Source organism: Mugil cephalus, chromosome 1 (genome assembly GCF_022458985.1).
Source record: "Mugil cephalus isolate CIBA_MC_2020 chromosome 1, CIBA_Mcephalus_1.1, whole genome shotgun sequence".
Classification (NCBI taxonomy): domain Eukaryota; kingdom Metazoa; phylum Chordata; class Actinopteri; order Mugiliformes; family Mugilidae; genus Mugil; species Mugil cephalus.
This window is the reverse complement of record NC_061770.1, coordinates 44519749-44545523: the sequence shown is the minus strand read 5'-3', so window position 1 is coordinate 44545523 and position 25775 is coordinate 44519749. Positions and strand designations below refer to the sequence as shown.

Genomic DNA, 25775 nt, shown 5'->3' with positions numbered 1-25775 from the left:
CATGAACGTGTGCCGATGACATTAAATATCAGATTGTGGGTCACTCATCTGCACGGTTTTGTGCGATGCAGCCTGGCGGAGCCAGTCAAGAAGAAATCATTACAGAGTTTTTCTGGTGTAACCTCTCATTTTGTGCTGTTTCCTACTTGAAAACCACAATTTGCCATGAGTAAGAAACCCGGAAATGGTGCGACGAGAGAGGGGAGGAGAGTGTGTGTGTGACACAGAGAGAGAGAGAGAGAGAGAGAAAGAGAGAGAGGAGGGTGAGAGAGTGATCCGGTCGGTACAGTGGATGGTCCACATCCAACACACAGACTAACATCTGAGCTCATCTTCCTTATTCAGGAATATCGACCCGTTTTGACCGATCACGGATTCATCTCTTCCTTGGAAAGCGTGCGCTCGGCTCCTCTGCAGCATCTTCTCCACCCGAACGCGGCCGATCAGCGCTTTTTTTTTTAAATTTTTTTATTTTTTTTATTTACCGGATAAGATGGTAACAACGCAGCTAACACCCTCCAACTTCATTCATCGGCTGTGACTGGATCGGGCCGAGAAAGAAAACACCCGAGGGGCATAATACGCTGTGCGTCCGAAGAAGAACAACATGAGCCAGGCTGCGGATGTGGAGCGGTAAAACCCCGAGAAGATTTTGTAGTTTTCTCTCCGCCGGGCTGCAAATCACCTCCAGATTGAGTCCTAAATTAAAACGCAGAACGCAGGGATGACGGTGAAGCTGGACTTCGAGGAGTGCTTGAAAGACTCTCCACGCTTCAGGTAAGAGTTCCACCTGTGCTTCATTACTCATGGGGATGCAGCCAATGAGAAAAAAAAAAAAAATAAATAAATAAATAACTAAGTGGATTGCTCAACTGTGATCTCCAGCAGCAACGCACACATTATCACCAAAACAAACGATTACATGCCACTTTAAATCAAATACAGATGAGTGTTTTTTGTTTTAGACTAATATTATATTATTTTAATTCAGTGTAAAGAGTTGCTAAAAATCAGCGACTGATCGGAGTCAAAGGTCAAGCCATGTCACTGCTGGGTTCAGTAAAATTGATGAGAGACAACGTGCAGGCCTGTGATCACTCGTCTGAGGTCTGCCTTTCTGGTTTTTGATGTGTCACTGAAACACAGGAAACTAATATTAGTTGTGGAAACTCAACGTTGGCATTAAGCGCCCTCCGTAGAGGAACATCAGTGTCAAATTATAGTAGTGGCCGGGCTCCAAACATGGATTTTTGCCTCTTCTTGATATCCATCCAAAACTTTCTTGGCGCTATCCATGCGGCGAGTTACTTCCTAGCCCATAACTAAGCCGCCTGTGTGTAGCTCTACTTCTCTTTAGCACCACACTACAATTATTTTTCTTTCAACATCAGCATCTGGTGTAATCTAAAGGGAAGTGTCAGTAAGTAGGTTTTGCAAGTGCCTCAAGAGAGAGCTTGGCTGAATTTGGGTGTGCCCTGATAGTTTTTTGGCACCTCGCCTGACTCAGACAGAAACTGGTGTCGTCTCGTCCAGCTTATTGGACTTATTTCAGTCCCGAGCCTCCAATTCACGCGGGCAGCGGTGGAAAGTTTGACTACGGCTGGGGAGGTCTCGTGTCAAGGGGCCGAGAGCAGAAGGAGGAAGGAAAAAGTCCAAGCTATCAGACGTGTCGGACAAATAAACGTGCGGGGAAATTGAATTTAAGCAATAAAAAGGGCAATAAATCTCCAGTGACGGCTTGGCACCGCCACCGAAATGCGCTACCTCCTGTTGCCAGGTTACGGCGGGGTGGGAGGGCAACAGGAAGTGAAGCGAGATGTGCTGAGGTGATCAACAGGAGACAGGAAGTGTGTGTTTTGTGGGGAGAACCACGACGGAAACTCAGCTTTAGCACTGCCTTTATTTGCTTTCTTACTCTCTGTCTTGCATGCAGGGAGACGTGAAGAGGATGTGCCTCTTAACTGAAGCAATCTTTCAAGCTCCCTCCTTTCATCTTACCCTGTCTCCTCGGTCGACATGTAATTTGGTCGTATTTCAAGGGGACGTGAGCCCTGGCTTTGATTCAAACCTCCCCACTAACAACAAACAAACAGTCACTGTCTATCCAGGCCGTCCTCTCTTCTCTTTCCACTCAGACTCGCCTCTTGTTTCTTCCTCTGCGTCTCTCTGTCTCTCTGTACTGTTGGTGGAAGGCAGCGGAAACCACATGGTTGAGCTGTTGGTAAGAGGAGAGGCAACAGGCAGAAAGAGACACTAACTGTCAGAGCAAAGGCCAAGGCTTCGTGAAGGGCTTTTCAGTGCACACGTGTGAGAGATGTTCGCCGAGGCCAGATCTTGTGCTCAGACACTTAAATGAGATAAACGATGACTTAGCAGTTGACGAGGCCTGCACATATTTCCTGTAACCCACAGGAATGAGTCTCTAAAAATACCTCATGGTCAGAGACACAGGGGCATGAAAAGGTGCACGGGTCACCGTTAAAACATCGAAATATGCGATGTTTCATGCAAATTGTATTTTCTTTTTCTCGGAAAGGAAATTAAAATAACAATATCTGCGTTTATACCGAAGCTGGGAGAAATTAATGTGATTACGTAATTGGGAAAAAGTGCACGAACGCTGTTAAATTCAGACTGGAAAGTTTAAAAAATTTTAGTCTTACAGTGAGCACTAAGCATTTTAGATAAATCTGTTTTAATTTTATTTAATTTTCACTAATTTAGATTAAGTTTTAGTTAAATATTTTTAATGTAATTTTTTGTTATTTGTTTTTATTATGTATAGTGCTCATTTAAACAGCGACAGGCCAGCATTATTAGTTAAATTAAGTTGTTCTCTGATAGAAGTTACATAAGTTACAACACGGCAATAAACTGGATGAAGTGAGTTAGAAGAGGTACGTACTGAGACATTTTATCTGTGAAATGTTGTATCCAACCTATAACTGTCAACTTGCAATGACATAAAACAGAAAACATGAATATTTGAGAAGGGAAGATGAAACCAATGAATAAAAGATAAATTACCTAAGCATAATTATCTACTACATATTTACAGTCACATTTACATATTTTCACCTCTAAAATGACCCGTATGTTAATAAATGTGTTATTACGAGTACATTTGTTTTTAAAGACTGTGTATTTGTGTGTCCTTTTCAGAGCTGACATCGAAGTCGTCCAAAACGATGTGAGCGAACTCGAGACGCGGCTGGAGAAGGTATGCACGTACGCTCGCAGACACTTTCAAAATACCACACTGAGTCACTTTTTTTGCAAAATATCCCCTTCGCTACTCGCCAACAAACAACCAAGCAAACGCATACGCGTGGACACTCGGTCTTCGTGCTTGGTGACGGGTCGGCGGGTGAGACATTTTCCACCTGAGAGCAGGAAGTAGCTGCAGGTGCTGCTTCCCCATCATATTGTCCTGTTACACAGAGAACTACACTCTGTTCTGCTTCGGTGCGATAGCCTGTATTCCGCTTTGTGTGTTTGTGTTCATAGGCTGCGCGGTTTCAGATCTATTCATCAGGCCAACAGATCTGTCACATGCAGCGTTTCTGTTCCCTGATGATACCAACTGAGTGTGAATCAAACCGTTACTAGGCTGTTTATGAGAGCGCAGATCCCAAAGGCTGGGAACTGTGCACTCATAAACAGCGCGGTAACATTGTGTAGAGTTCCCAGCTTTTGGGAACTCCACAGTCTCTGAGGCACCTGTTTCACTTTGCCTGCAAAGCATCGCGACAGATTCACGACTGACGCCCAGGAGATGTAGCGATTCAGAAAAACTGGACTAACTGGGTTAAAGAGCCTGGTAACTTTTATCTGCTCTGTGTACTCGCCCTTGAGCAAAATCCTGTACGAGCTGCAGTGTTTCTGCTGACCTCTCACATCGCTGTCAAAGAAAGAAACAGAAAGAAAAGATTCCCCAGCCTGGCTAGTTTTTTTTTTTTTTTTCCCATGAGATCAGATCAAACAACTAATCCAGTTTTTCAGTTCTGTTTCCAGTTCACATGCTTTCATGTTGCGACTTGTCTAATCTGCAGGCAGATAAATAATATAAATGTCAGTGGGCCGCGTGTGCGTGTGTGACACTACCTGTAAATTAACAGAGAAGTTATCAAAAATACTCGATCACTGCTCTCCACTTACAGTTTAAAGTAGAAGTCCTTCAGCCAAATTAAACTAACAGCACAATGTGACCTTTGTGACGCGGCGACACAAGGACATTGTGACACGTGACTGCAGAGAAAGCACGCTTGTATTAAACTACTGAGCGTCCCAGTGAGCCACAACAATCGGCCGTCATTCACAAAGCGGGACCTCCTCTGAAAGGAATGCGGCCGTCAATACTACAGCAAATAGGTGCTTTGATTTCTGTGACGAGTCACAATGCGTGGCGTGTCAGCAAGCCCGACTCGTGAACTCTGACCCTTCCCAAAGTTGGCAGTTGACACCGCGGGAAGGTGTCAATCATATGGAGATAACGTCTTTTTAAATTTACATAGTGTTGAGCTTGTGAATACGCTAACGCAGTCCAGAGGAAAGGTCTGATCAGTCTCAGTGGGTGGAAAAACCTGTGTGGGTGGAGGTTGTTCATTGAGGCCTTGATGTTTCCTGAGCTGAAGTTGCATCAGGCCTTTTATTTTTTATTTCACCTGTTATTTTCTGCATAAAGTTTGAGGCCAGTAAAAGGTGTCAAGTGAAAAGGGGTTTTTTGCAGCGATGAAACCACAGAGATTTTTTAGTGATCTCTGCTCTAAATTCCTCTGTGATATTTTAGCATATTTTCTTTTTTGTTTGTTTTTGCAACTAGCTAGCTAGCTAGCCTACTTAGCAGCTAGCCCCTGTAATGGTGCATATTTCGTTCAGGTGCTGGTGGAGACCAAAACAGAGCTCAGTAAAGAATGAATGTTTAACTGGGCTGCGCCACTAGGTAGAAACTTTACTTAAATGTTGCTCTGTGTCTGTGTAACAACGCGGCCGTTCGCTAACATTTTCATAGCAACTTGTATGAGCTTCAGTTTGACGTTGGACAAAATCTCTCTAAAAAGTTTGTTGAAAAAATCTAATCTTCTCAGCACAGAAATATGCAGAAAAGATTTTCGTGTTTATTTGACTCATACTAAAACGCCACGCTGTTGTCATGCCGTTAATCTCTCGTGAATCGTTCGCTGATGTCTGAACAGTAAGAAGCAGGATGTTCAATTGAAGATTAAAAGTGATTACGTAAATGCAACTGAGGAACTTATCCTTGCGTTGTTGCGCTTATGTCCTAAAATAACTTCTTTTTTGTTAAATGATTCATACCTGTTATGACATCTGTCGAGTATTCAGGGTGGATTTGACTCTGGTATTTCTTGATTGCTTCACCCAGCTCGTCAAACAATGCCAGGCCATGCTGGAGGCAGGCAGGGTGTACTGCCAGACAAGCAAGAGCTTCGTCCACGGCCTCCGGGAGCTGGGCAACCACTGCTCTGGGGACAAGATGATGGAGGTGACAAGAACACACAGACATACCAGTCATCGGGGAGTTATTTATACACTTGTTTTATCTCTTGTGTTATTTTCTACTCAGATGGTGCTTTCCTTCTAAGTGCTGCATAATTCATGTTAAAACAGTGAATGAAACCGAACCAGGCGTCACACACTCCTAAACGGAAATTGCAAGTTGCATGATTTAATTTTAGATGTCTGTCTTGCAGGATTGCCTGGACAAATTTTCCAAAAAGCTGTCCATCATCTTGGAGGCGCAGGGGGTGAGTGTATTTTTTGTTGTTGTTGTTATTTCTTGTGTCACGTCCTCTGACTTCTCCATTCTTTTTGACGCTTATCAGCTGCAGTATGTGGTCAAACACGGCTGTTGCGCTCTGGTAAGCATATTTAAACTCATATAGTTATGTGTGCTCACTGCGGGATGCTTGTCTCTGTCTCCTTTTAGGAAGTGATCGAGACCACACAGAAGTCAGTCAAGACGAAGCTGCAGAACTTTGTGAAAGAGTGAGTTTTTTGGCAGCCTTCCCCGTTTGTTTAATCTAATCCTTTGGGATTTGAAGCCCATCTCCCACCAGCAACGTTGGCGGTGATCACACTTCTTCTCCAGACTTCTTAGCCAGTGACACACTTTGAATGTGGGCGCAGGCCTGCACTTTTGTTATGGTTATTATCAAGAGCTAATACAATCATCTTAGAGCAAGCTCCATTTAATTTGAACAGCGTGATCACACAGACAAAACAATAAATCCACAGCATAACTCAGTTTACTGCCAGTCTAGTTTTTTTTTTTTTGAACTGTAGACACAACCAATCCAGCATTCTTCCTCTCTGCCAGTGTTGTGTCTTTATGCTGAGTTAGGATAATTGATGTCATGATCCAGCTAAATACTTTATGTCTACTGCACAGACATTAAAAAAAAACATGCAAATATTTGACCCATTTTTGAATGTGGTCCAGTGCACAAAAGCAAATACCAGCTGATTTTCTTCAAAGTGTTATTTAACATAGCCCACATGAAAAAAAAAAAAAAAAAAACCCACATAAATACTACGTGACATTATTCTGCTTCCTGTTATCCGTTCTGATTGTGATGATATCTGGATGGTGCTCACAGAGTATCATTCATTAGCAGGAGACTTGTAAAGTTGGCTTAGCTTTGCAAAAGCCTCCAAGTAAAGTGGGATGGCCACCGCTGGGCTGTCCAGAGTTAACAATTTATCTATTTTTGTTGGTCAGCCTAATTTTTTTTTGCTTCAGATATAAGCAAGCTAGCGGTTTGCCCCTACTTCCTGTTCCTAATTAGTTATAACAGCACACTCAATTCACCGCCAAAATAAACTCTGGAGACTCTGAAGGCTGTTTATTAAAATCCTTTAATAAACAGGGTGACGTTATCCATGGATTTTTATATCTTCAGAGTGTTTTTGGATCTTTACGCTTACAGCCAGTTCACATTTTGAACATCGTTACTGGTCAACCTCAGTAAAATATATGAATCTAACTTAGCCTAGCTTAGCATAAAGACAGGAAACGGGGCAAACTCGGCTATGCTAAGAAAAAAACTAAAAGAGTTGCACTTGTAAACTAAATCAATAAAAACAGCTCCACTTGTTTAATGATGCTTTATATTAGCTTTTTGATCAGCTCTGTGTTCTAAAACAAAGCTCATCGGGTGATCCGTCCCGGCCTCAACATCTAATTTCGCTAACTTATTTGTCAAATGAAGGTGAAATACAGAATTGGGAATATCCAACCACACGTTCGTCTTTTCTTCCTGTCCTGCAGAGATGTTCGCCGGTTCAAGGATGTGCGAAAAGAGTTCGAGCGCAGCAGCGAAACCCTGGAGGGGGCGCTGGCGAGGAACGCTCAAGCCCCGAGACAGAAGCAACACGAAGTGGAGGAGGCGAGTAACGCTCTGCTCAATGCACGCAAGGCCTTTCGGTCCGAGGCCTTGGATTACGTTCTGGAGGTGAGAAAAGAGTCAAAATACTAAAGTAGTCACAGTTTTGTAAACTTGGGTTTCTGAGTCATGTAGACTACTAACACTCAGCAAGGTTCGAACAACAGCCTGGGCAAAATACAGCACAACTGATTATAGTTTTGAATGATAACGGGTTTGCCTCAGCGCTTCTCTCCAGACTTGTGGTTGTGGCTGTGAGCTGGTCAGTGAGTTTTCTTGGTCATGGAAATACAAACCTTGTTTTTAACCACTGCTTCCTTTTGTTTCAGATTAACGTGATTGAGGCCAAGAAGAAAACAGACATTCTGATGGCAGTGAGTTCAATCTGACCTATTTTAAGTCGTTTATATTTCTGTTGTTGTTGTTTAACAATAATAATAATATTAATGATGGTAAAGCTTCAGTCTAAATGCTTCCTCATCCTTCCTGTCAGATGTTGTCACTAATGGAGGCCCAAGCACAGTTTTTCCAACAAGGCCATCAGTCGCTGTCAGAACTGGAGGAATACCGACAAAAACTGAATCAAGAGGTAATTTCTTCCTTTGTTGCATTTGCGTGTTGTCTGCTAAGGAGGTTATCTGAGGTGTCAGGATGACTGTTATGACTTGACTATGGTTTAAACTGGTTCTTAACAAATGAAAAGTAGGCACTTAACCTGACAGAAACATCTGTTCTTTGCTTACGAAGAAAGAAAGTCAGCTGTTGTCAGCTAAAGGATATTACTTACTGGAACTTTAGTCTCTTTGTCAGAAAGAAACTATTTATGTCTTTGTGCTGTATGTGCGCTTTTTATGTAGTGTGTATGTAATTAATAGTGATAATTATCTGGATGGTATTCTCTGTAGAAAATGATCCATAAGCAGGATAGTTTGAAACTTAGCTTAGCAAAAGACTGGAAGTAAAGGGAAAGAGTTAGCCTTGTTTCTGTCCAAAGCTTAACAGTTTAAATAAATAAATGGTTAAATCTTAAATTTATCAGTATTCGTCTGTTATAAATCGAGGAAAGTGGGCACTGAAATGGTTGCTCACATCCAGGTTAAACCCAAAGATATCATGGTCATGTTTAAAGAAGAGTTGTAAAGTTTTCTTAGCCAGACTTGACTAATGGAACTATTATTATTTAGCAAAACTTGTGAAGAAGAAGTGCTGATCATCTGATATATTACTTTGGATAAACAAGTAGTTTTCTGGTTAGTTCCCAGTCTTTGAGCTAAGCTAGGCTAACTGCTACACACAGACGTGTCGGCATATATCAGCACATTCTCCAAATTTAACTTTTTTTTTCACAGTTTAAAACATCAGAAATTCACAGTCTATCCCCAATTTTATCAACATTCTTTCATTATCAACTTAGGGGAACAAATATGTAGCGATGAGCTGTGTAACTGTAAATAAATCTGCACGTTTTAGCTTTGAGTTCACGGATTTGTTACTTTTTAAATCAACTCGGAAGAAGTAACAACTCAGCACTGTGATCTGGCTAACTGTGATGTCCGCATGCGAAGAACAGGGCCTCGATTGCTTCATAGTTTGCATCCGCTGCTTTGCTAACACTGTATTAGTGTGCGTTTCCAAACCTCGAGCTTGAATGAGACATTTCTCAAATGGGGAAAAAAGAAAAGACAAACTTGTGCTGTGCATGTGTCTCCTTCTCTTCTCACTCATAAACCGTGTTTCTGGCTCCACTTTCTAAAAGTTATCCAAATGAAGCAATTAAGAGTTTGTTTTTTTGTTACATGGAAAAGTTTTGGGAAGAACGTAGCCCCCTCTACTGCAGCTCAGCGCGATAGCGTGATAATCTGCAAGTTGTGAACTAAAAGCTGACGAAGCAGGAAAGGGATTTTGGCGCAGGGACGCACAAGATATTGATGAGGAAAGTTGAACGTAACAATGTTCTGTGTGCGATTGTGTGATAGGCCTTGGAAGAACTGCATCTAACCATGTCTTCTGGGGTGGGGTAGAGGAGTCACAAGATGACATCATATTTTCATCGTGACAGGAAAAAGAGCAACAACAGGAAATATTTCACATGTCCATCTCTCTTTCTCTCTCTCTCTCTGTGTTCCTGCTCTGTGACTGGAGAAACTGGAACAGATTTTTTTTTAACATTTGCGGTTTGTAGAGTATTCGTTTCCAAGAATTTAAAACGGGAAATAAACACCGAAAACCTAATCAAACCACAACAGAGCCCCTTTTTACGTCAACGGGAAGAGATAGGAATGGGAGTGAGCAGAGAAATGGATTAGCGCGCTAAACAGATTCCCTTCAAGAGAAACAACTCGTGTTGTTCTTTGGTTTGGCACCGGATGTATGAAGAAGGTGGACGCTTCCTAATTCCAGCTTCTAGAAAAACCTGCAGGGAAGATAAACTCACCTCGAACCTGTTGACTCGTCTGCATTCCTCTCCCTCAGGGAGGAAACGCGTCAGAGGGGAAAGGGAAAGGATACGGTTGTCTCTTTAGTACATTAAGCAGATAATACAGGACTGACAGATGGAAAAACAGTCCGTTTTAACCAGGTCTCTGCATCTTCCATTATTATTTGTTACTCGTTCCACACCGACCAGAACAACCAAACAAACTGATAAAAAGTCCCTGTGAAATCAAATCCAGCGTTCCGTTATAATATTGAATTATATGTCAGCTTTGCATTGACCACTTTGGGGGTGTGAAGTAATTTTGCATGCAAGGAAGCACTTTCTCCAGTTTTCACGTCCCTTAGATGTCACTTTCATATCCTTAACCTCTAAACTCAAACACGTATGGGCGGGGCCTGCTTAAGCCATTGACCAATCAGAGCAGAATTGGCATTTGGGAAGTCTCGCTAGCTCTGCTTTTACAGGAAACACATGTTCACACTCAAGCAGTCGCGGTGTCCAAAAGGTGCCAAAAAGCCATGACGACCGTAGAGGCTGTGACGCATCAAGCTCACAGTCAGTCTGTCACAGGCTTTTCACAGCCAATTCAGCATGTTGCAAGAGTAAACGTCCTCCTAGCCACCTAGCGCATAGGCCTTCAACAGGCGGTCCGTGACCCCTAGGGGTTCCACGGAGGTACTGCAGGGGGCAACATCTTGGGTTGATCGGACATTTTTTGATATATTTTCTTTAATTTTCCACCCACAAATTTCAATATCTGAATAGAATCCGTCTCCAGGTGAAATCCAGACGCACACTGAGGTAGCGAAGCTAACAGTGCAGCTCGTTCCCATCAGCCAACTACTGAGGACAAAATGGATCGCCTTGTTTTATTTTCTTCATCTTTTAATTTCATTAATTTCATATATATACACAGATACACAGTTATATTTATGTTTATGTTTATGACAGCTGCACGACCACCATACTGTTGCATGTTTAAAATAAAAAAAAATAATATTTGAACTATATAGGCAGAGTAATATAGTAGGTAAGGGGTCCCTACTTAATCTCTCATCAGTTTGGGGGTTGTCGGCCTGAAAAAACATTGAAGACCCCTGACCCAGAGAATAATCGCTCTTCCAGATTCCCCTTTTTTAATGACGACTGCAGAACACTGCCACCTGCTGGCCTGGAGTGTTTCTTCCTCGCACACGGACTCGAAACATATTTTCCAGTTGTTCGTAGATTTTGTTGTGTGTTCAAGTGCAACGTTTTAGTCCAGACAATGGCGAACGCGTGGCGGCCTCACAGTCAGTCTTTGTTGTTGGTTGATGATAATGAAGGGTGCTGGTTAAAGACACAGCTTTGGTACCTTTGCATCCATGGCTAAATGCTCCCCCAGCCCTGCTCAGGTGTGCACACAATTTAATGAACAGGTTCAATAAAAACTTGAAATTGGACAAAGAACATAAGGAGAGTGGAACGACAGTGACCGGCATTTACCTGTGATTTGTTTCTGTTATGACAGCACACCCAGTTCCAGTTAGACTCAGCCAGGGAGAAGAGGGACATGGAGCAAAGACACGCAGCAATCAAGAAAAAGGTAAAGCAGCCCTAAGGTTGCAAAAGCTCTCAACATATCGGTTCAGTTTTACCCGTAAAAGGCTGTTTAGGTGTGGTAACTACTAGTTTTGTGTAATCAGACAACATCTCTGTTGTCTCTCAATGCCCTGATGTTACAGCTACAAGCCACAATAAAACCTGCAGGAATAGGCTTTGCACCAGATCGCGCGCACTGCAACCAATACAAAAGCCTCCTACACAGACATTTCAGTGGCACAATGTGTTTCTCTTAAATATTTCAAGGACGTGTCCTATGATGACTCCATTATGGATTTCAATGCCGACGCAGCTAATGGGATTGCGATGGAGGGCTACCTCTATAAGAGGGCCAGCAACGCTTTCAAGACCTGGAGCAGGTACAAGTTTCACCACAGAACGAAACCCAAAAGACGGGGGCCTCCTCTGGCCCCATGTTTCATGATAGCATCTAAACTGTTTAGTGATAAAGACCATATGCATTTCCTTTGTTAGCCTGTGTAACTTAGTGACTAACTTAGTTTTTCTCTCGACCCCTCAGGCGCTGGTTTTCGATTCAGAAAAATCAGCTGGTGTATCAAAAGAAATTCAAGGTAAACTATGAGTAAATGTCACAATTTCAGGAGGCATGGGAGCTCAGTGACAACACACAAACGTGAAATGTGTGCACTGAACTGTGCTGCCTGGCTTGCGCTTCCGCGTGTCTTTCAGGACCAGCCCACGGTTGTGGTGGAGGACTTGCGTCTCTGCACAGTGAAGCCCAGCGCTGAGAACGAGAGGCGATTCTGCTTTGAAGTGGTTTCCCCATCAAAGTGAGTGCGACTTCGTGCGTACGTGTGCATGTGAATTTGCTCGATGGGGTGGTGGATTTTTTTTTTCATGCTCCCTGCAAAGGAAAATCTGGTGACGACGGTGTCATCGTGTGCAGAGTAAAAATAATAACAGTGCGCGCGTGTGTTTGTTTGTAGGTGCTGCTTGTTGCAGGCGGACTCTGAGAGGCAGCAGAAAGCGTGGATCACCGCCGTCCAAAACAGCATCGCCTCCGCCTTTCAGGAGCGCAGAGAGGACACGCAAAGCCCAGTGAGGACTCACACCTTCACACTTTCACACTTTCACACACACACGGTGTCACGTTTTTTCTGCGGGAGGCTCTCTGCGTCTTCGCCCGTCTGCTGACGCGTGCTTTCACGTTCGCCAGCGACAGCGCTGCAGCTCGGTGTCGACGGGCAACTTCGGAGGAGGAGGTGTAGGCGGCGGGTGCGCGGACCAGGAGAACGAGGGCTGCAAGGCGCTGGAGGAGGTCCAGGCGATCCCGGGGAACAGGCAGTGCTGCGACTGCGGAGAGCCGGGTCCCGACTGGGCCTCCATCAACCTGGGCATCACGCTGTGCATCGTCTGCTCGGGAATACACAGGTGCGCGCTCGCACGCACGCACTCGCACACACTCGCACGCACTCGGGCCTGGAGCCTGAGCTCTAACTGTTGTCTTCTCTTAACAGGAGCCTGGGAGTACATTTCTCCAAAGTGCGCTCCCTCACGCTCGACTCCTGGGAGCCCGAGCTCATTAAGGTAATTTAACTTTTTAATTACAACAGCAGCCCGGGCCTCGTCGCTTAAGTGAGACGGATGCCTCCACGAGGCATCGCGCAGCAATTATCTTGAATTAAACCCTCCAGAGAAGGGCATTAGCACCGAAGCAAATTAAGTTTTATGTCTGTGCTTCCCGCAGCTGATGTGCGAATTAGGAAACACGGTAATCAACAGGATCTACGAGGCTCGGATTGATGAGATCACCATCAAGAAGCCTCACCCCTCCAGCCCCAGGTACAAGCAGACAGCCAGCACTGAATATACCCACTTCACACGTCACAGGAAAGGCTCCTCCATCTGTTAAAGCTGCTCTTCCGCAGCTCAGCAGAAGCTTCGTGTTTTTTATAGATCAGGGTCGTTTTACAACTGTTCTACTAACATGCACTACCGGTTGCATTGTGGGAAACGTAGCACGCAGTATTTTTGGAGGCAAACCAGTGTTAGGTTTATTCTGATTATGTTGCAAAAAAAAAAAACACACAGACACACCACCTGCTAGACATTAAAGGACATTAGAGGCAGAGATTAGATTGCACTGATGTGGTTTCGGTGACACCAAAGCAAAGTTCACGTTAACTGACTAATTTCCGTATTTTACTCGTTGGCTCATTTATTCGTTTTAGAAGGCAACTTTGGTCCCTCAGACAATGTACTAGAATCCCGTAAGTGAATGCAATGCTTCCTATGTGGTTGGTGCATCTCCTCCCAGTGTTGTTGTTGACGCTGTTACAATGACGGCGTAGCTCTGCCTGTGTGCGCGCCATGTTTTTTCGACGAGCTCAGCCCGGAGAGCGGGCACATCGGCTCGGCCGGCAGAGGAAGGGTTACGCGCACCGATGCGATGAGTGGTTCAGAGACGCCTTGTAGACTCATTTGTTACTCGACTTCCTCTTCTCTCCCCTGCATTGTGCCGCAGCAGACAGGAAGTGACACAGGTACACGATACAGATGGTTGATGCCGTGACTGAAGTTATCGCCCGGAAACGTGTCTTGAGGCTGCATGCTTTGCGCAGCATGTGCTTCCAGTCTTGTGTTGTGTTGGCTTACATTACACGTGTTTGTTTGCAGGTAGAAAGGCTTGTGAAGTACCTACATACCAAATATGTGGGGAGGCACTAAGGGGGGCGGGGACTATATTTATTACTTCATCAGGGGACATTCATTTCCTCATGAGATCTTATCTCGCAGCTGCAAGTAAAGCCAGAAATGTGCTGACAAACACAACCGCGCAGGTCGACGTTTTGTGTATTCACCTCGGCTTTGTTCTGATCCTTCAGAGGAGACAAGGAGTCGTGGATCCGGTCAAAGTACGTGGAGAAGAAGTTCATCCAAAAGCTGCCTGAGACGGGCAGGAACCCTCCTTTGAGGCGATCCAGCGCCAGGAGAAACCGGGCGACCACGCAGGACAGGACCGCGCAGCGGCCGCCTATCAAGCCCAAACCCAACAGAGCCACTCTGCCCCGGCTCACAGGTAAGACCCCCGAGAAACGGGAATCAGCACGCGGAAGTTTCATTAACTGCTTTGCTGATGTAAACAAAACAGAAACTCACACTTTTACAGTCCAGAGAGCTGACGGCTATGATCCTGTGTTTTCATGTGTGCGTTTGGCCGTTGTTGTGGTCGTCGGTGGTAAGCCATGACACTTTCTCTCTTCAGGGCTCAGCTCCAGTGACCTCTTCCAAAAGAACAACACAGGCTTCCACAAAGGTGAGACAAAACAAACGCACAAATAAAGTTAAACTCCGACAAAACGAAGAGAGACTAAAACCTCTGCTCATGCCAGATGAGGAAGAGGAAGAGGAGGAGGACCTCAGCGGCCTCCACCCAGGGGCGCTGCTGTACCGCTCGGCGGCACTGCAGAACTTCCCCGTCATGGCCGACGCGCTGGCCCACGGGGCCGACGTCAACTGGATCAACTCGGCCGAGGAGTCGAGCACGCCGCTGATACAGGCCGTCTCAGTGGTGAGGAGGCGTTCCACTAGCTACCGCTGTTAAGTATCGTGTAACTCTGTGAGCTGTACATATGAAATTTTGGCGTGGATACACGCAGCGATAATGTTAGTCCTGCTGTGCCGCCTCTCACTGGTTCTTCTGTTTGGACCAGAACGCCCTGGCGGCCTGCGAGTTCCTGCTGCAGAACGGCGCCAACGTCAACCAGGCGGACAGCAACGGGCGGGGCCCGCTGCACCACGCCACCATCCTGGGCCACACGGGGTAGGACGCACACTTCGTGGAACCGCAGTCCAGACACGCACAGGCTCAGATAAAATATAGCCCTTGAAGGCTGGGTTTAGTTTCTCAGTGTAACTTTGCAGCAACGTTTCTCGTAAGTTATCGTTGTGGTTGTTTGTTTAGCCGAACCTAGAGCAAGGAAAGCTGCGAACCCGAACCTGGGTTCAGTCTCATCTGGCTCGCGTTAGGCTGCAGGCATCTGCTGTGCACGTTTTGGAATTTGATGCGTGATCTTTTAGGAGAAGAAAAGTGATTTAGGGTTTGTTTCCAGGAACACATGAGCCACAGGTCAGTTAGGGTTAGTCAGTAACTTTAGGCCGCTAGCTGCTCAGGCTAATTCTCTAATGTGGTCTCTTCGCCTTCCCAGGTTGGTTTGCCTCTTCTTAAAGCGAGGAGCCGACTACAACGCCAGAGACAAGAACCAAAAAGACCCCATAACCATCGCCGTGGACAACGCCAACGCGGATATCGTCACCCTGTAAGCGTCCGCCCAACAGCGAAAGCGTGAAACGGTTCAGCTGCCACCGCTCAACTAACCGACCCCCCCCCCCCCCCCCCCTCTCTCTTTTAGGCTGCGAATCGCCAAAATGAACAAGGAGATGCGGGAGATGGACGGAGCGTTCGGACAGCCAGGTCAATCAGAGGGATCCGGGAGGGCGCAGGGGGGCACGGGGGGTGGGCTGGCCCACACCAGGAAGAGCTTCCAGATTCTAAAGAATCACATAAGCGGCTGGACTTCGGGGGGGCAAAATTATTAACGGGGATAAAAAAAAAAAAAAAACGGTCCTTCGAGGGTCGTTAGGTAATCAGTGTGTAAGCTTAAATAAGGAGGGGCGAGAACACAGGGTACGACGCAGCAAACAAAAGAACAAAAGAAACCTCCTGTGAATCATTGCAAGTCCACATGCACTTTGAATAACAAATGCACATCATCCTGCACTTTGAAACCCACTAAATGCCCAAACACCTTGTGAATAGAGAGTGCTACGTGTGGGCGTTCTCACAGTTGTGTAACTGAGTTTTATAGTAGACCTCTCTGCGGCCTATCTCCGTTTTTGGATATTTTTTATATCCAGCATCATACTGTCTTTGTTGTATTTCGTGATGTGTACAGGACTGTCCTTTCTCATTCCAGTTATGTAAGCTACAATCAGCATCTGGTTTTGATTCTTAAAAGGACAGTTTTCTCCTGCTATTCTGTGAATAGGGACTCCGTTTGTATTTCATGTGCTTTTTATTTATCAGAAGTTCAGGTTCAAGAGCTCCGTGCTGTAGCCCTTGAGCTTTACATTGGTTTGGTTTGTGTCCCTCGGCTCTGTTTCAAGCTGCTAAGTCCATCCTTTTTACGTCCTCCAGGCTTTTTTTGTTAGCGTTCTTTTTTTTCTGGTGTCAGTCGCGCCCGTTTTTCACTCGTGAAGGAATGGAAACGTGTTTGTCTGCTTGAAACAACTGCTGGCCAGTATTTGACGTGCTCTGCTTTATCGTTGTTTGTCTTTGCCGTGCGCACTCACGTGCCTTTGCCTTCTTCTGCCCGCTGAGACGTCCGGCTGGTCTCAACTGCTTGCGCAGTGTGCCACCTACAGCAGACTAAGAGGTAAAGTGCATGTGCATGTGATTACGTGTGTTTGTTTGTTCAGTTGCATGCGTCTCGCTGTAGGGGCTACAGCTCTAAATGTGTTCAGGAAATAGTTGGTGAAGATTAAAAACTGGATGCTTCCGCTCTGAAATCATTAGCTTTAGACGCTAGAGGGAGAGAGGAAACGCTCACAAGATGAAAAACAAAGCATCAAATTTAATAGGCTTCAAATATTCCTCTAAACTTTCGAGCTTCGAGGCTCATGTCGTCTTCTTCTTCTTTGGTCTCTTCCAGGTGATGAAACCTACCAAGATATTTTCAGAGACTTTTCTCACATGGCCTCAAACAACCCGGAGAAGCTGAAACGCCGCAGCGCAGACCCCAAATCTTAACCAGCTGCCGTCTCCTCCGCTCCCCGCTGGATCGCACCACGCCGCACCTCACATCTCCACACATATAGAAACGACTCATCTCACAGGCATCCACACACACACAGACACACACACACACACACAGACACACACACACACACACGCGTACGGACCGTCTCTGGCTACCTGCCACCCGTTTAAGTCAGAGCTCAGCTGGTGTTGACTTCAGGGGCGACGAGCGCCGCCAGACAGTGAATTCATTGTGCGAGCACGTCAGAGCCGAACAATCAGCGTCCAAGTGGAAACACTGCAACCGCTTTACGAGGCCAGCGTGAGGTGTCTTTATGTCTAGCAGAGGGTAACGCCGTCGCTCTGCCAAGGATTTCCTGATTAAAACCAGTAATTTCTTTCTTGTCTTTTTTTTTTTTAAACCAAAAGGGGCTGTTGCTATGTTCTTCTGCCATTCCTACTTGACTTTTTACGTGAAAAATAGTTGTCGGAAAAAAATGGACACAAGTGTTTTTTTTTTTTAAAGTTGTAATTTTATTTCAGCCGTCTTCCATCACGTCGCGACGTTTGCAGATTTTTACATTTTTAGGCGGATCTCCGTGTCTGTTTCTTCTAAACTCTGTGAGGTACTTTAAATTTGTATCAAGATCAAATAAAACACAATACAAACTTCTGTTCAGCTGTATTTAAGTGTTGCAGATGAAAGTGAATACCTGGAGAGAGGAAATGATTAAAGATCAATGTTTTCAAGGAGCTGATTGTTTTCATGTCAAAACCTCAGCAGAGGGCGCCATCATCTTGTGACGGAGTCCAGAAAACCTAAATCATGGTCTGGCAAAGACTGAAACAGAACCACTACACGAGAAAACACATGGAAACAAATCTGTTTTTAATCAAGGCCGAGTGGAAATATGTGATTTTAACATGTCACTGACAGATCACAGGTAGACTGAGTCGGATATTTGATTAGCAAAAGCAGGTTTCTAATTAAGATTTCTTTTTTCCCCTCGTTTCAACAAGTACTTTAGTTCCACCGTTAACTATTGACCGACTGCCTCTTGCATTGCAACAGCACTAAAGTTAGTGTGTCAGTAACTAGCAGGTCAAAATGACCCCGTTGTGCAAACACAGTGTTTATCCAGCTGCTCCCGAAGCCAGAAAACCAGTCTGGGCTTATGGTTCACAAAAGTACAAAGTGCAAAAAAATTAACTTATCTGGAAAAAATGTACAGTCATGTGTTCCCGCGGAGAAACATAAACCACCGGAGGAAAGAGACGCGCCACCTGAGGCCGAGCGTCGACGCCAGGAGCTCTAAATAGAAACCTGTTTTTGCAGCAATGTGCATTGTGTCAGATTTTTATCCGTGTGCTATATTTGGATGCATAAGGCACACGATGGTATAAAGAGAAGTCAGCACAGTTACGAGAAATCGTGAAGGAAGTTAGGCTAGAAATTTTCCAAAACGTGGATGATAAAAGTGGAGTCGTGGTTTATAACCTGAGTATAGAGGAGCCCTAAATCAAAATAAAGTTTTTATTACCTATTCATGGTGCGTAGTCTTAACTGATCGCTTTAATTTTCGATTGAAACTACCGGGTTTATTACCCTGCACCATGTATCGCTGACTTTTACTGGATCTGTGAAATATAATTTTGCTAAGTGCAGTTCAAGTTACTAGGTATAAGTGATATAAAAACACGGTGATGTGATGGCTGGTGTCTATAGTGCTAATCACAGTTGGTGCCACATGTAATCATCAAGTGCATAATTAAGAATAAATCATGTACATAATTAAAATATGCAGACTGTGTTTCGCATACACATAAAAACAACAGAAAATCAATTTCAGTAATAAATATGTTTTTAGTTTGATGACGTCACACACGAGAATTGTAAATAAAACACTTAAATATGTGAGTTTTAAGGCGGGAAGCACCTTGCTCCTAACGTTAGACTGACCTTTCTGCTGCTACAGCTTTCACAGGAAGCTTCTCAGCCTCTGAGGTATAATTCAAAGACACGTCCATTTGTCGACATGCGCTGCAGCGCGACCGCGGTTCCATCAAAGGCGCCGTCGTTCCCAAAGAGCGTCGTCGACGCTCCTCTTTGACCCCGTAACGGACGCAGGCGTGAGGTTCATTGAGTCTGATTGCTTTTCGCGTGTCAGATCACTCCTTTGAGATCCGCGTCGGGGGACGAACAGTTCATCTGCTCCGGCCTCAGGGTTAAACTGTTGGCTTTGTCGGGAAGGGAGCGTCTCTGTGGGGGCGGCGGCTCTGTGCAGGAGAAATAGTGAGGCAGAGTGGCCATGGTCAAGGTGCCGAGGACCACGAAGGAGCCGGCTACCACGAAGGAGGCGGTGTAGTCTCCTGTGATGTCCTTCAGTAACCCTTCAGACACAGAAAATAAACAAAAAGCATGAAGATAATTGTTTAAAATTAGGTTTAAAAAAAAAGGATCATAAAGTTAAACGCTAAATCTGTGTTTGTGTCCAGTTAAAATTCTCAGATCTCCAGGTCGTGGTATGTTTTACAACTAATTTAAAACAACTGGACTTTTCTCCAACAGCCACTTACAAAACATCTTAGCATCTGTCCCCAAACTGTTTCACCTGTTTACACCTGGTGTCTGGAGGTTCAGTGCATTAATGGATCGTTACAGAACCACTCACTGATATAAAATAACAGCAGTAAGACTCAGATCAACATGTGAGAAAACAGTCAAGTACTTTCTACTAAAGAAATAAGTGTTGAGTGTGTGTGTTCTCCAGTAAACAATTAAACAATTTAAACACATTATTTCTCAAAAACACACACTCTGTGTCCAGGATTCAATCTGTGAGAAAGAGGAGAACAGAGCAGGACCGACTCACCCTTATTACTCCACTTAATGTTTGACTTCAATGCGTTAACTTGTGTTTACTGACTGAGGTCACTTGAGATAACATGTCACAAAAAGCACTGACCTACATGGCCCGACACACGTGTCTATCATCACACACTGCGCAACCAAATCCGAAGCCACGCCGGTCGTTGTTTACCTGACAGGGGCGTCCCCAGCAGCCCCGCGCCGCTCTCCAGGAGCTGCAGCAGGCCGAGCCCCCCCATCACGCGCTCCACGCCCACGATCATGGGCACCACCGCGAACACCAGAGAGGTCAGCGCCCCGGAGCAGAAGCCGTAGAGGAGGCTGATGATCACGAGGGCCGGGTAGGAGCCGGACAGGGTGCTCACGGGCAGCAGCATGATGAACAGCCCCGCCAGGGCCGTCCACAAGCTCAGCAAGTGGATCAGCCGGAAGCGGCCCAGGTCGGCGAACCAGCCCGACGCCACGCGGCCCAGGATGTCCGTGGCGCCCGCGGCCGACATGACGAAAGCGGACTGGTACTCCGAGAAGCCGACCTGGCGGCTGTGCGCCACCAGGTGGAAATATGGCACGAAGTAGCCCACGTTAAAAAGGGAGACGGCCAAGGTGTAGGTGAGGTAAGACCTCTCGCAGAGCAGGGACAGCTCCAGGTAGGAGGAGATTCTCCTCAGCACAGTAACACAGGACAACCCGTCGTCTGAATCCACCTGGAACAGAGGAGCATAACGAAATGGTGAGCTCCGTCTTCCTCTTACATCCTGTTACATCACCCTACCAGAGCAGCATCTGAAAATTCAATCTCCTACCTTCTGTGGGGCTTTGGCGCACCGCCGTGGGCGGATGAGCGCCCCGCAGGCCACGATGTTGAGGCTGAGGCCCCCTATGATCAGCAAGGCCCCCCGCCAGGCGTACATCTCCACCAGGAGCTGGAAGAGCGGGTTGAAGGCGAAGGAAGAGAGGCCGATGCTGGAGAAGCCCACGCCCAAAGCGAGGGTGCGCCGCCGGGTGAAGTTGGCCATGACTGTCGCCACCATGGGAGTGAAGACCAGCCCCCAACCAAAACCTGAGGAAGCAGAGAAGTCAGTGAGGTCGCCTGCAGTTCACTAAACAATCACTAGTAACAAAGACTCATTAAAGAAGAAGCTGTTGGGCCCATTCTAACAAAGCCAGGAAAATAAAGCACTCTACGTGTCTACATGTCTTTCCTAGCAGGTTAAGTTTTAATAGGTTTGGTCTGAGACGTCGAGACGCATCACCTGAGATCACACCCATCGTGAGGTAGAGGTGGACCAGACAGGTGGCCTGAGAGGCAAGTATGAGGCCGAGTCCGGCGAAAAGGCCGCCCGTCATCACCACCACCCTGGCATTGTAAGCGTTACACAGCGCAGCACCCAGTGGACCTGCAAAAACAAACACACACACGAACAATATTCATTTAATCTCCCCGTCAAAATCGTTTGATTCCAATAGCGCTACGTGCTTTTCAATGGAAGGACGTGAATTAAAATGAATTATCTTTCGGATTTTCTGGAAACCGCGCGCTTCCTGCGCCGGGTGTGGATTTGACGGGAACAGAAAAGTGCTGAAACAAGTACAAGTATCCTGCTGAGTCATTCAAGTGACTCACCGCCCAGAACTTTTTAATGTATTCGTAAATGTGACGATTTGCTGTTTTTTTTTTTGTCTTCGGTGTCCAAGAAGTTGAAAGGTCGTATCGACAATGATTATTTAATTTTCATTAATCAACAGAATCACAGTTTCACCTGCTTCATAACATATTTCACAGTTGAACAGGTGTTAGAGACTCACTGAAGAACTGCTGTGCTGCTATGCCGGTGGACGAGATCCAGGAGATGGCCTGGGCGCTCTCCTCGAAGTACTGGACGAACTCCACGAAGAAGATCCCCAAGCTCCGCATCAGGCCGAACACGAGGCTGGTGCTGACGAACATGGCCACGACCAGCACCCAGCCCCAGCCTCCATCCGGGCCCTCGCCCTCATCCCCGCCGCTCTCCGGCTCGGTCTTGGGGTTCGTCATGTCTAGACGGCTGCGCGCAAGTGCGAAAGTGGAAGCGGAGAAAAGGCAGAGCGAGGAGGGCAGGTCATCGAGAAAGCGCCGAGAATAACAAGTATGCAGCTCCTCAGGAAGCGCGACAGGTTTCAGATCGCTGCGGTTGGTGAAAGGTGCAATGATTAACTTCCCACGAGCCAATAAATTCTCCGGTTGTGTCATTTATGCGTGGCCTCGCTCCTCAACTAGTCTGCCTTCGTTTGTCAACAAGATATAGGTGAGAGGTGGACTCCACCGCACTCAATCATTTACCTGTTCATTATCAATATTTACCTGCTTTACCTAAAATAACAGAGGTCACACAAAACATTCATTTGGTTTTCCAGAATGATCAAATACTCACTTTGCCACATTAAAACAGCGAAAAATTGTCATTCTCTAATTTCACACTGCATCACAGTGCGAATGCCATGTTTCTGAATGATTAACACATTGGGATGAACTGTGGGTTTACGTCCGTTTCTTCTGACCGCGTGATTCTGCGAAGTAAGAGGTGCTTACGCTGCACTACACTGCGACAACTCTCCCTTCTCATTTTGCAGAAGAAAGAATATTCATTAGTTACTGGTTACGCCTCGAGCAGTGTCTGTGTGTCAGCTGATCGCGTGACACATCCTCTTTTACCGCGCTGAGAACGGCTGCTGCAGGAAGCACAGTCACACACAGCCTTCAGACACTACAGCTGACATTATGATCTGCTCTTACCAGAAATTAGGGAGGAATTTCCCATGTTCACCACCATTTTTTTTTTTTTTTTTCAATAAAAAAAAATGCACAACTCCTGTTCATTTTGGAACAGCAATTATATAAAGTTAGAAGAAACGACGGAAAGAATTCAGACCACTTGGTCAAACATTATGTAATGTTCTGCTAGTGCTGCAGTGGGTTAACAAACAAACCAACAAGCAGCAGGAGCGACCTGATCCACTCCTAACCCGATGCCTCTCGCTCACGAGCTGCAGGAATTGCAGGAATTTTTCCGGCAGCGGCCTCTCAAACGCACATGCGTGAAAGACTTGAGAGAAATCCGCCAGGAGTTGAGAAAAATTCACGGTAAAAAGACGCCCTGTGCAAATGCAAACTTTGGCTCGGCAACTTAACTTTACACTGAGCAGTTTAGAGTCCTGAAGTGTGTGTAATATAATGAAGGAGACGGCTGAAAATAAACTGGAGGAGAGGAGGTGCAAATACCAGCCGAGCAACAAGCAGCAAACAAGCATTTCAGAAAAGATGCTGACTCTGTTTCCGCTATTTAAATTACATAACACATGTATCTGGTTATTAAGTGATAAGAGATAATTATGTCTGACATACTGACACCTATTAGGCATAACATTTTGTACACTTTTCTAATATTGTGTAGGTTGGGACTCATCAAAGAATAGACATGGGTCTTTTGAGGGTGTCCAATGTGGTGTTTGGCAACAGAATAGTTAGTGGGTGCTATGTGTTCAAGGGACGGTCTGTGGATCAACCCACAGACACTTTAACAGTTTGGGATCTAGTGAATTTGGAGGCCAGGGCAACACCTTGTGCTTTTTTTTAGTTGTTTTTAAAGCATTTTTGTGTGTGTCTGTGTATGTGTGTCGGGCTGCATCCTGCTGCTGTGTAATTGCTATGGGATGATGGAGAATGGGGTGATGGGCTATCACAGCCGATCAGTGTATGTCTATAAGGTCTTTGGTTTTGTCTGGGTGAATTCTCCCAGTGAGTAACTAATTTTTAATTAAATAAAAGTATTCAGATTTACTGTTTACAGTGTAAACATGCATTGTTAAATAGATTTCTGAAGCCAAACCATGTTGTGTCGACACGAATATCTGCAGACACCTGCTGCCGAACAACTTAACTTAACCCTCCACACGCCAAATTACTATTATCAATCGAGACCCTCGTTCTTTCTTATTATTCAAATAAAAGTTGTAACTTTTAAGACCTGTTGCTGTTGACTGTAACCAGGAACCTTGTTTTCAAACCACGTGCCTGACGTAGATTCACACTGCGCCTGCGCAAACGGCTGTCAAACCCAACCGTTGGACTCGTACTAAAACAAACAATACATACACGGGGGTCTTATTTTGTTTTATCATTCAAACGTATTCCTGAATATTTTGGAAGCACCTTTTCAGCTGCTGCTAGCGACGTGTTTGTTGCGGGGGTCTGTGCTGAGGTTAAAAGACCGTTAAAGGTTAACCGATTCATAGCGGTGTATTAACGGCTCTCAGCCTGATAAAAGCTCCAGTTTTACTCGTAACGCGAAACTACTCACCACTCGGTGTGTCAGCTTCGTCCCGGGCTACAACACATGGTCCACAGCCTCCAGGTTCGCTGCACTGAATAACAAGTGAATTGCACAAGGTACGACTGCAGCAGTATCACAGCGAACAACTTAAACAGCAACCACCACTGCCCTCAGGCTCAACTCCACGCATGCGCAGTTCTCATCGCCAATCTCATTAACTTCAGAGAATAACCATAAATTCATTTCATTCATTCATTCATTCATTCATTTCAGCTCGTGTAACATCGCACCAATATATGGAAATTATAAAATATATATATTTTTTTACAGTACACACTTATGTACACTCCACTTGATCATCTCCTTTTTGTAATATTGTTAAACTACTCCTATTGTTACAGCGCAGACCGAGCTCAAAGGTCAACAGCAGTGTTTGCTCTGTAGGAAAAAGACTACTTACCTATTAAAATATAAACTTTGCATGTGAGTGTGACTTCTTGCCAGTGTGTGTCTTTCTTGTGAGACTCTGTCGACTGTCATCAGTCGCTGCATTTCCTGTTTGTTTCTTTCTATCAGCTGATGCCTTCAAGCTCCTGGGTTGAGCTGAACCAGAAATAAGGAAAATTTCTGATCACCTGCCATCTACTTGGATTTAGCATTTCTGCAGACATCCTGAATTGTACAGTAAGGCATGCTGTTAAACATGTAACATTCATTGAAAATAATGCCATTCAGCGCTTTTAAGACTTTTAAAACTTGTTTTTTCCACATGGTAAATTTAATTAATATTCTTCTCAGACATTTCTTATATCTGCCTTAAAGTATCCAATGGCTAAATGAAGAGAAATGTTTATTTATGCAGGGCTTGAGACAATGAACCATTTATGAATAAGTAAAAAAAAGAGAGAGAGAGTCTACACACTGTTAAAACTAAATTTAACATTTCAATTACTTTCATAAAAACCAAGGACCACTTTTAATCTTTAGAGCCCACAGATGTTCAGCAAACTAACACTAGAGGGAGGCAGCCTCAAATTATCAGAACAAACGGCCTGGAAGTCGCCTCTCGGTGTTTACATTTCTTCTGGCCACTAGTGAGTGCGGGAGGTCTCAGTGTCCAGAGTCTAGTACCAAAATCTTACTTAGTCAGTCTTTTCAGATCATTTGATCAGTCATCAACATAAACTACTGCACCAACACACAGAGCTCCAGTGCTTGGGTATTTCTATTTATCTAGCTAGTACTTCAAACTAGCTCCAATTGCGTTATGTTGTAGTAATACTTTTTATTATTATTATTTAGATGTCATGTTTTGTCACAGGTGGTTGAATCTCCATGTATTTAGTTGCTTCAGTTTCAGTTTCCTGGCGTTTTTCATGTTGAGTAACTGTGACAC

The 25775-nt window shown here is 45.1% G+C and overlaps 2 protein-coding genes across 4 annotated transcripts; one reads left to right on the top strand and one right to left on the bottom strand.

The window, feature by feature from the left end:
- Positions 1-242: 242 nt before the first annotated feature.
- On the top strand, positions 243-17873 carry acap1 (ArfGAP with coiled-coil, ankyrin repeat and PH domains 1). Its single transcript, XM_047590316.1, has 23 exons — positions 243-777; positions 3163-3220; positions 5384-5503; positions 5712-5765; positions 5948-6006; positions 7289-7472; positions 7733-7777; positions 7897-7992; positions 11351-11425; positions 11689-11801; positions 11963-12014; positions 12133-12233; positions 12390-12501; positions 12620-12834; positions 12921-12990; positions 13151-13245; positions 14289-14482; positions 14669-14719; positions 14796-14974; positions 15117-15226; positions 15612-15722; positions 15816-15877; positions 17115-17873. The coding sequence occupies exons 1-23, from the start codon at positions 725-727 to the stop codon at positions 17210-17212; spliced, it is 2307 nt and encodes a 768-aa protein (XP_047446272.1). The 5' UTR covers positions 243-724; the 3' UTR covers positions 17213-17873.
- slc16a13 (solute carrier family 16 member 13) lies at positions 17711-24567 on the bottom strand. 3 transcript variants are annotated; one of them, XM_047590328.1, is made up of 6 exons: positions 24407-24567; positions 21876-23304; positions 21323-21466; positions 20873-21129; positions 20242-20773; positions 17711-19591 (listed from the first exon to the last, which is right to left on the bottom strand). In XM_047590328.1, exons 2-6 carry the CDS (start codon positions 22297-22299, stop codon positions 19365-19367), a joined length of 1584 nt encoding a protein of 527 aa, XP_047446284.1. In that variant the 5' UTR covers positions 22300-23304; positions 24407-24567; the 3' UTR covers positions 17711-19364. The 3 variants fall into 3 exon arrangements, with proteins under 3 accessions (XP_047446284.1, XP_047446293.1, XP_047446299.1); XM_047590337.1 differs by having other exon boundaries at positions 21876-22234; XM_047590343.1 differs by having other exon boundaries at positions 21876-22114.
- Between the last annotated feature and the right edge of the window lie 1208 nt (positions 24568-25775).